Source organism: Dipteris shenzhenensis, chromosome 5 (genome assembly GCF_047967505.1).
Source record: "Dipteris shenzhenensis isolate YYH24624 ecotype China chromosome 5, Dip_SZ_1.0, whole genome shotgun sequence".
NCBI lineage: Eukaryota > Viridiplantae > Streptophyta > Polypodiopsida > Gleicheniales > Dipteridaceae > Dipteris > Dipteris shenzhenensis.
The window spans coordinates 2,191,255-2,202,097 of NC_141600.1; the positions used below are offsets into that span (position 1 = coordinate 2,191,255).

The following is a 10,843-nucleotide window of genomic DNA, read 5'->3' on the forward strand; positions in this document are numbered from 1 at the left end:
TGCTCCCTTGGAAACTAATTTGCTTCATTGAGGTTGGGGTAGCAAAGCTGACTCAAACAGCTTACAAAGTTGATTTACTGCACAAAAGGAGTTGATTATATTTGTGGATGGGAGCAAAATACTTACAAGGCTTAGAAAGAAGAGTCAAAAAGCATGGCAGCTTTGCGAGCCAGCGAGAGGGGATGGATCCCGGAGCAAAAATGGGCAAAATCTACGGAACTTTTGAGTATACAAGTGTAGGTACTGTTGTTGTTGGGTACTGTGGAATATTACAACAGAGGAGTAGTAATCTAATTAAGCAGCAGCAACCTGCTGGGGTTTCTTGTTGTTAGCAAGAGCAGCTTTGCATCTGAGCTGGGGTTTGGCCTCAAGCAGCATCTCTACTACCTCCCTCATGGTTGGCCTGTTCACTGGTAGCCCGCTTGTGCACAGCAGAGCTACTCGTAACAATAGCAGCATGTCCTCCTTGCTTGAATCCGCTAGCCTCGCATCCAGCACCTCCAGCATCCCTTCCTGCCTCGATAATTTGCTGCACACCCACTTTACTATGTCCGTGTTGTCCCCGAACTCTGGCACCACCGGCTTTTTCCCTGTCACCAGCTCCAACAGCACGACGCCGAAGCTGTAGGTGTCGCTCTTTTCCGTCACCTTGGTCGTATAGGCGTGCTCTGTGTGCGCACCACAAGCCAAAGCCAAGAGTATCAGCCTCCGTATATTGCTGCATTTGACTGCGAAAGCGAACTTTCTCTGGGCGCATCGGAATTGACCCCAGGAAAAAAAACGCGACTCGAAAAATCTTTCAAATTTCAAAGACTGGAAAACCTGTACTTGGAAGATGCAGAGACGGCAGAGATGCACATGAGTGCTGTGATTCGCCTTACCTGGAGCGATGTAACCGTAGGAACCTGCAACTCCCGACATCAGAGACGGATCGTACATAACAGCGTCGTCGCCAAGAGGGTGCAGATGATGCATCACCTTGGCCACGCCGAAATCAGCGACGTGAGCCTGGAAATCGGCGTCGAGTAGAATGTTGTTAGATTTGACATCGCGATGAACGATCGCGGGAGAACAATCGTGGTGGAGATAAGCTAAGCCCTGCGCTGCACCCAGGGCGATTTTGTAGCGGCTACTCCAATCCAAAATGCCTGCCTTAGTTCCATGCAGCAGGTCTCCCAAGCTTCCGTTGGGCATGTACTCGTAAACCAGCAGGTTGGCGTCCTTGTTGGAGCAACAACACAGCAGCTTCACGATGTTCTTGTGCCGGATCCTCCCCAGCGTTGCAACTTCTGCTTTGAACCCGCGATCGTTCTTGCCCTCTCCCATGTCGTTGCTTGCCAGCAGCTTCTTGATGGCCACAGTTTCGCCATTCCTCAGCGTCGTCTTGTATACCTTGCCCGCACCCCCGCTCCCTATCACGTTATCCTCATCCAAGCCGCTTAGAATCTCGTACTCGCTGAATCCCAGCTTGTGAAACGACGTCACGCTCCACGACGACCTCTGCAACTTGCGTCGTCTTTTCACCGAACTCATAAACAGAGGTTTGTGCAATTTGTACAGGCAGGCCAAGCCTACCACAAGAAGGATAACCGCTGCAGCAAACGTCCCCGCGAGAACTGCTTGCAATAGTCTCGGGTTTCGACTGCCGCGAGACGTGCAATCCATCACTCCGATCAAGTGCTCCCCGCACAGACCCTGATTGCCCATGAAACTGGAATCGAAAGCTTTGTCTATGAAGCCCATTGGCACTGGGCCTACGAGGCGGTTGTAAGACACATTGAAGCTAGTCAAGCTTAGCTTTGCGAGAGAAGGGGGGATGTCTCCGGTAAGCTGGTTATGGGACAGGTCGAGAGAGTTGATAGCTGGCAGATTTCCTAGCGAATCCGGGATGGCACCGGATAACTGATTAAAGGCGAAATCAACAATGCTCAAGCGAGTGGATGAGGCGATTTCCGGTGGGATTTCGCCGGAGAACGAGTTGAACTGGAGATAGAGATTAGAGAGACGCGTTAAGTTCCCGATCTCTTTAGGGATACTTCCTGAGAATTGATTGTGGGAAAGCGAGATCGCAGTTAGGTTCCACACGCTCCCGATTTCAGGAGGCAACCTCCCGGAGAAAAGATTGTTGTCTAATCGGAGGATCGAAAGATTGCTTGCCTGGCGTACATCGGACGAGATGCTCCCTTCGAGACGGTTGTTGCTGAGTTCCAGAATGAAAAGAGAAGGGGAACTCCACAAGCCTGAAGGCACTCGCCCGCTGAGGTTGTTGCTGTTGAGCCGCATGCGCTGCACGCTGGGACAATCACCATACGTCGACGGAATCAAGCCATCGAAACCGTTGAACATCGTTACAAAAACCATCAAAGCACCTCCTGTGCACAGATACGGTGGCAAAGGACCAGAGAAATCGTTATGCGACACATCGAACACCACTAACTTAGACTCATGGCCTAAATTCTGCGGCACAGTCCCCGTGAAATTGTTGTTGAACAAGGAGAGTTCTGTCAGAGCTGGAAGGCTTGCCAATCCATTAGGCAAAGGGCCTGAGAGCCCGTTGTCGTTTAGATGAAGGCTGGCGAGTTTCTGCAGCTGCGATACACCAGAAGGGAGCGGGCCGGTGAGCTTGTTGCTGGACATGTCTAGGTTGACAAGTGCGGTGAGGTCTCCGATGTTCTCAGGGATTTGCCCTTCCAGTTCGTTCTGGTACAGTTCTAACTGAGTTAAGCTTGTGATCTCGAAAATACTTGCCGAGATGTTTCCGAACAGCATGTTACTGGACAAATCGAGGTTTGTGAGCTTGCGGAGCTTGCCGAGGGTGTCTGGGATGGGGCCTGTGAGGTTGCAACCGGCCAACCACAAGTATGTAAGCTCCGTGAGATTGCCAAGCTCGGCAGGGAGGGGACCCTGTGAGAAGGGGTTGTAGGCAAGGCGCAAGAACTGGAGCTTAGCCAAACCCCCGAGATGCGAGGGGACGGTGGCATTGAGCAGGTTGGCAAACAGGTCCAACTCGAGCAGCTCCGGAAGGCGACCGAAAGCGGGGGGGATAGCTCCGGAGAAGTTGTTGTAAGACAAGTCGAGGGCTTGGAGGGAAGGCAATCGATCGATGGCATCAGGGAGGGGACCGACGAAGAGATTTTGGGAGAGGTTAAGGTGGCGAAGGCGGGTACAATCGAGGAGGGAAGAAGGGAAAGGGCCACCGAAGTTATTGTAGTAGAAGTCGAGGGACGAGATATTGGGGAGGAGGCAGAGGTCGGGGGAGAAGGAGCCGGAGAGGCCGAAGGAGGAGAAGTTGAGGGAGGAGACGGAGGAGCCATGGGAACAAGAGACACCCTTCCAGGAGCAAGGATCGGAGGAGGAAGGGAGCCAGTCACGGAGGAAGGAGTGGGGGTCTTGGAGGTGGGATTTGAAGAGGAGCAGGAGCTGAGCTTCTTGATTGGAGGCGGAGGTGAAAGGGAGGAGGAGGAGGAGCAGGAGCAGAAGTAGAGCAGCCATGGTGCTCCAGGCTCCTCTTCCGTTTCTGATGATGATGGATATGATGGTGTTTAAGAAGACAGCATTAAGAGCTCTCAACTCTCAACAGTTGTGTGAGCACTTTTATTATTAGCTTCTAGCCTTCTTCACATGGAACTGATGCTCACTGCTGTGGTTTGTGCGAAGCTTCCAAGTCTGCAAAGACTGTGACGGACCTGGTTTTTTCTCACAGCTCCATTATGATGCATCATCATCATCATCATGAGCGTTTGTGTGGATCCGGTAGGTAGACTTCTCTTCGTGGGTTGGTGGCTGGTCCCTTCTTTCGCTTTGGGTTTTTGTTGACCGCTCCCGCCCATCTTTTTCCCTCCGCTTTGATTTACGAGCTCCCTCCGTCTCACCGTCCCTATCACCGTTTTATGTCTCGATTATATTCAGCAAAATGACAAGGGAAAGCTCAACCGTGCCTTGCGACTTCCAACCCCCCTTCCTTGCACAACGCATTAACTTAGGACACACAACGCATTAACTTGTGTCCCGCTTTTGCTTGGTTGTACGCTCTGCCTCCAATTTTTCATTACATGTGACCCAGTCTGTACGGATATCTCCAAAGTTTCATTAACGTTCTCGGTTGAATTTTGTCCGCTTGGTTCTCATTTGATGTTGCAAGATCACATCACAATGCCAAACAATCACGTCACAATGCCAACCAAGGGACGTATAGCACTAGCAAGCAAAATGCAATAAACTGCTTGTGGAAAGATTGAACCTATTATTTTCGTCGTATACTCATTTTAGTTGTATCTTTGTCCTTTATTACAATTCACTCTTTTCTTTCTTCTTTTAAAAAAAACGTTTAGCAAGCCAGCCAGCCAGCAACCACCCGTTAAGACCACTCACCATATGAGTGCTCAAGAAAAATATTTTTTGAGCCGTTAAAATCAAATTTAATAATAAGATTTAACTAAGAGCAAATTACAAAAATCCATAAAAATTACAATGATCAAGATTTATAACTAAAATATGCAAATTCTATCCTTTAAAATTAAAGGCAACCTTCAATTCCAATCCAAATTTTTCGATTTCAATCGGGTTTTTAACACATTCAACTAGTTGTGCACCATATTATCAAGAATGCATTCTTCAAATTTTGTCACACCTCTCTCTCTCTCTCTCTCTCTCTCTCTCTCATATGCAAGTGTGGCTTGGGCGTAGGATAGTATAAAAAGATTTTGAGGTGGCACTATATAAGTGGCAATTGGGCATTAGGTGGCATGCATTGTCTCAATGTTAGAACTTTGACTATGACATATGGTTGTAAGTCCATTGCTTATGGGCTTGTCAACATTTCTAGCAGCTTTAATTCTCTTGTGAGATCATGTTAATGTGGGTCAAAATAGGTTTTGGTGTAGGCAATCAGTGGTACTTCAAAAGGCATGGGTGGGCACTAGGTAACAAGCACAACCTCAATGTTTGAAAATTGACAGTGACCTCGTGAAAGTTAGTGCAGGTTTATCACTATTCATCGAATTTCTTTGTTTATTCCTATCATAACAACCACATACATTCCATGAGAGGATGTATTACTCGATAAGCTACAACAAAAATTCAAGTCCACGCACCTGCTTCACAAGGTTCGAAAGCTTGACACATGGTGCAAACAAACCTATAGCAGCCTTGATTTCTAACATATGCATGGATTTAATCTTGGCTCTTCATGAGATCTAAAGGTTCAACACATGGCACTACCATGAGACACAAGCCAACTAATAGGATATATCCTAACCTACAATCCACCACCTACTATAACTACCTACATGACACATGGATAGTTCTCAAGTGCAACTAGCTAGGTTTATCATGCTATTCTCCTCCCCTTATTTGATTGCAGCTCCTTGGTTATTATTTCCACTCCTCAAAAGCACAAGTGTGTTCTTTAAGCATCAGACTAGTTGTTGTGGCATGTTTTATGTTCTTTGTCTACTTGATTCTTATTTCCCACTCATGTTTTCACATTCAAAACAAGCTAGCTTATCATCAATTCGGTCTCATCTACCCCAACATCAATGTGCTTGTTGTAATTTTTCATTCATATAATCTTCATGTAAAAGCAAGCTTCCACTCATTTGTATCAATCACCTACCTAATTATTATGACTATTCTCCCCTACCTAAGTGCAACAAGATGGCTAGTTCATCACATTTTTCACTTCCCTTACTTAATGCAACAACAAGCTAGCTGGCTAGTTGGCAATATAGGCACTTCAAATATTCCTTCATCAGTGAGCTAGCGAGGACTTATTTCCATTTATGAGCTAGTAATTTTGATCATACTCGAATGCAATACCATTGCTAGTTATCACATTTCACATGTTTGCCTCTTTTACACCTACTGGTGTTCAAACTCACAAAACCATAACCTAACAATTAGTTTCTTACATAGACTTGGCATGGAAGCAAATTTTCTAATCTCTTAACAATATTCGTTAGTCAGACTTGGCATTCATGATCTGTGAACAACTGGCTCTGATCTAATCTGAGCCACACGATCATGACCCTATAAAACCAAAAAACAACACCTGAAACAACGACACAAAACATCCAAAAAAATGAAGGAACCTCCTATCTAAACATAAGCATAAAAATAGGTGACTATTAACACAAATGTAATAGATGAGCAAAACCATAGACAAGGATGCAACAAAACATGAGACGTTATCAAAAAATTTAGACGAATAAAGACAAGCAGCAGATAATGTAGCCAATAAGAGTAAGCCACATAGAATTTCCACTAGTTAAAAGAACATACATCAAAATTTAAGCGGATAAATGGCTACAGACTTTAAAGTTTCCAGTATAACCTCCAAACATAAAAGTTTCCATAAAGGTTTTCATTACGAGACCTCCAGCATCACTTCTTCTTCAACACCGAGGCTCTATCCACATTGATACTAAAGACACAATTTGTAAAAGTATGACCAAAAACTAAAGAACTACCACTAGAGTTTTCATGAACTACACGATAAAGCTCCTCCATCCAACATATATCACTCATCTTCAGAAAAACATCATCCTTCACGTCATCAGACAAATTCCAAGCTATAGCTCCACTAATCCTAATAGAACCAGCTTAACCACCATAACCAATGCCAATCGCAATAAGAACATTACCAAATACAATAGTATCAAGTGGAGGAATGGAATTGGCCATAGCAACACCACCACCCTTAGTAACATTACCCAAAACATTGCCACTAGAAGCACCAAAAAAAGAAACACCAGCAGCAAATGTCTTGTATCCAACAGCAAGAACAGAATCAGTATCAACAACCGAATTAGTGTGAAAACAACAGCGCTATTGGTAGGAACCAAACCAATTGTAGTAGCAACAATAGGATCCACAAGAAAAGGACTAGAAATAATATTTCCAATAGCACCATCATTATCTCGTAACAACAACATTCTCATCACCATCAACAACACTTGTACCACTTGCAACAGGAGCTCCAATAGCCTCGAAATTCCTAGAAACAATGCCATCAAGGTTCCTACAATACATCTCCAGAATTCTTTGCAAAACATCATCATCTGTCTCCAAATATCCATGTTTGTCATAAGGATTAGTAACCAAGTCTAAAGCAGTTTCTACCCTCCCCAACTCACTTTTATCGTACTTCAACAAATTCCTAGCTCTTTTGTGGCCTATGACCTTCATTGCAACATTTATAGGGACATAAAACCCAGTAGTAAGACCTGCTTGAAGACTGCAGTTACTAAAATTCCCAACAAAATCAATGGACTCCAGCATAGTCTTAATGAACTTGCTCAATCCCTTCAAATTAACCAAATTGCAACTTGCAAGACCACAATAGAACACAAATTTAAAAAAGAAGCCAAAACCAAACACCAAAAACAAGAAACTTGAGAACAGTAGCACAAAAACAACAAAACGCTTCTATTGCTACACACATAGGCATTGAAGCATTTGAGGGGTCCTTAACAATTGTTATGAAAAAAACTATCTTGTCAAATAATCCGGTTAGAGAGACACTTCTTGTGTGCATGAAGAAATTACCAATCACTTTCTTTGTGCATGATCACTTCTTGAGAAGCAAGACCATAGCGTGAGACAATGACTAGTATGGTGTGAACCTACCCTTGGGAGATTTTCACCCTCTAGTTATGAGGTTTTCCCCCCAAGGGATTAATATTATGGTTAGGGTACCTTAGAGGATATTTGGTCTTTCTCATTGTAACCAACATTCCTACAAGACAACTTGTTTCTCTATACGTTCACCAATTGTTTCCAACATTTGGTATTAGAGCATAAGGTCTTGAACTTCTTGCTTTGATGTTCACACTCATGTGCTTGGCTTTTTGTGTTTGCCACTCATCTGCCCCATCACCAACCAAAAGACTCTTTTGTTGCAAGACGAAACTTGTTAGGGCATCTTCATGACCTAGGCTTGTTTTCACCATGTGGGAGTTCTGTGAGTAGATTTCCAACCTCCACTAAGGTCATTTTGCCTCTCTATATAGGTTCTATAGCATAGGGTAGAGGAGACGAATCTGTTTGAAGCTATTTCCTTAGTATCACACTATTTTGGGGCATCTCACTTTTAAGCTGGAAACCATTAGAGGAACATATATTGCAAGTGCTTTCACACTTTGACCACTCTACTGGTAATGCAACTCTATAATGGGTAGTTTCTTTGGTACTAATATATTATCTAGCTCTGGCCAACTGTATCTACAGGAGCCACCTCTATTTTGAAGTTGCTTTGTAAGTTGCCTTCTCTGCCGTTAAGGCCTATTCCAAACGTGTTTGAGCTTATGCATGCTAGCCATCAGCTTTGAGATAGAGATTCTTTCAAGTAATAGTATGCTCCTTTAGTTGGTTGTCCATTCTAGTCAATTCAAGATTTTTTTGAGAAAGATGGCTTTCATTTTGCATGATTCCACATGCTTTGTGTGTCTAATTCTAGATTATTCTTGACTTGATTTTATAACTGGCTATCACACAATGCAAGCATTATTCAATTGAACAAAGAAAGAAGGGCTCTTAGATCCTACATAGGTTTTGCTTCAAATTTTACATAGGAATCTACTTGGATATTCGTCCTAGATCCAGTCATTCTGGTTCCTTGAGAGGAGAAGGGAATGCTATAATTCAAAACTTCAACATTTTGTGTCCACAAGAGAGAACTCACGAGCACTAAAATCAGGAGATAGACAATAGTAGAATAGTCTAAACTATCTCAGAATATATTGCACAAAATTTGAGCCAAGCATTCGTTATAGGTAAGGTTCACCAGAGGTTCCAAAATACGTAGTAATCAACTGCCTTGGATGCCCCATGGTGAGCACGAATACTACTGTTACTTTTGTCCTTACACTCCCCGAGTTGCATGCCTCTAGTGAGCATCTGTTGTGTGAGTTCCTTAGATAGCACCCTCTAGCAAACTTGTATTTTCTTACTAGCTATAGGTATACACCACGTATTGCTCCTAAATGGGCGAGGGTTGCTTTTAGCCTGAAGTTTTTCTTATGCCCGCAAACATTATTATTTATAGAGGGCTCTAGGTCCCCTACATTAGCCAACGTAGTGTATAAACCAGTAGACTAGCCATAGACTATGGGCCAGCCCAATATATACTAATCCGGCCAAGCCATTCCTATATAAGGCCCTATCTTTTGCCTAGCTACTTATCAATCTGGGGACTACCCATACTACCAACTTGTTGCGGTCTTGCCTGAGTCCCTTATCTATTGTGCCATGTATTGCCTAGCCTATCGGCCTTTGCTCCAACCTGCTACACTTGACATACACATTTGCTAACCTATGCATCCCCTTCTTGGATCTGCAAAACTTTTGTACATGATGCTATACTTGTTGTAGCATTCCTATCGTACCCACATTGATTGTACAACCTATTGCCCTTTGTACATGCTACTCCATCTTTCATGTTCATTTTTGTACTTTTGTACCGGTTCTTGCCATTGCACCTATTGTTACACATTTAGTACTTATTGCTACAATATCTATATAGTTATGTCCTCTTTCAAAGCTCCATTTTTAGCCCCAAGTCCTAGATATTGTGCAACCCACATGGTAGCCTATAATGCTACTCACATGGCTGACCTTGGATCTTTCTCTCCACCTAGATCTGACCATGGGCATTCAAACTTGATGCACACACATTAGACTCTCCAACCTCCAATTCCTAAGCTGGTATCATGTCCTTGTGCTCTCCTTATATGGGGGCTTACAGGTGGGACAATGGAACCTATTTTTCAACCCCCCTCTCATTGCCATGTTGTGGGCCCTTAATGACCCAAAGACATACATACTCCATTTGCTCCCTTTCAAAAACACTTAGGAACAACTTGAGAAATTTATTGAAATTAAGTCGGGATACCAACATACACTTGTATCAATGGTGTAGAGCTAAACATACAAACTAGGTCCATCAACCAATAGAAAGCTCCAAGTGCCTCTGTTAAGAAGATTTCTCTTATACTTGTCTATAAGTTTTTCACCCTCCCTAGCATACTACTATAATTATCATATAAATAAATGCAAGGAGATTACATAGCCTTGATCTTTAGTTTGTTGCTTGCTATCAAAACAAGTGAGGTACCTCAATGACGTACTCCAATCAACACTGTACATGAGTTCTGGAGTCAATACTTCAATAAGTACAAGTCACTAACTTAGAATCCAACTTAGAGTGATCTTCATATTTCTCATCCTCTATAAGGGATATGGCCTTGTCCTCAACATGCTCCGAGCAACATATAATGTCCTCCTTATCTTCTAGAAACCTAGATTGTTTGATCATTGCTCTATATTGGACACAAGATTGGACATGAGCACTATCACACCTAGATCTATGCATCTTATAAAGGTACTACAATGTGTACTCACCAAGAATAACTCATATTGTATCACATGACTTGACTCTTTTGCACGCTCTTCTCCCTTGGACTTTTCCTCTTGCTTTCGCTTTTGATCAGCCTATTTATTCTAACAATCCCTTGCCATTAGGCATACTAGAATTGTTTCCTTTTCTTCTTCTTTTTACTATTTTTGTGAGAATGTCCTTTTTTTTAAACTAGGCCTGCCTTTCTCTGTTTTCTCTTGACTTTACCTTTGGTAGTGACATTGATCTCTTTCCTGTTGCCATCATCCTCATGTAACCTTTGCCTTGCTTCCTCCTAGACCAACAAGGGACACCCCTCAAAGGTCAATGCTTTCGATCTCTCACTAGTTCCTCATGAGAGTGGCTAACTAATTGTTGTCCACCTTTTGACCTGCAGTGGCCGGGGTGATCCTTTAACACTCAGACCTTGCTTAGATGATCTCTCATTGG

General features: G+C 43.4%; 1 protein-coding gene across 1 annotated transcript; it reads right to left on the reverse strand.

Moving 5' to 3' along the window:
• Positions 1 to 83: 83 nt before the first annotated feature.
• On the reverse strand, positions 84 to 3,590 carry HSL1 (HAESA-like 1). Its single transcript, XM_087374349.1, has 2 exons — positions 882 to 3,590; positions 84 to 668 (listed from the first exon to the last, which is right to left on the reverse strand). Exons 1-2 carry the CDS (start codon positions 3,490 to 3,492, stop codon positions 295 to 297), a joined length of 2,985 nt encoding a protein of 994 aa, XP_087230475.1. The 5' UTR covers positions 3,493 to 3,590; the 3' UTR covers positions 84 to 294.
• Between the last annotated feature and the right edge of the window lie 7,253 nt (positions 3,591 to 10,843).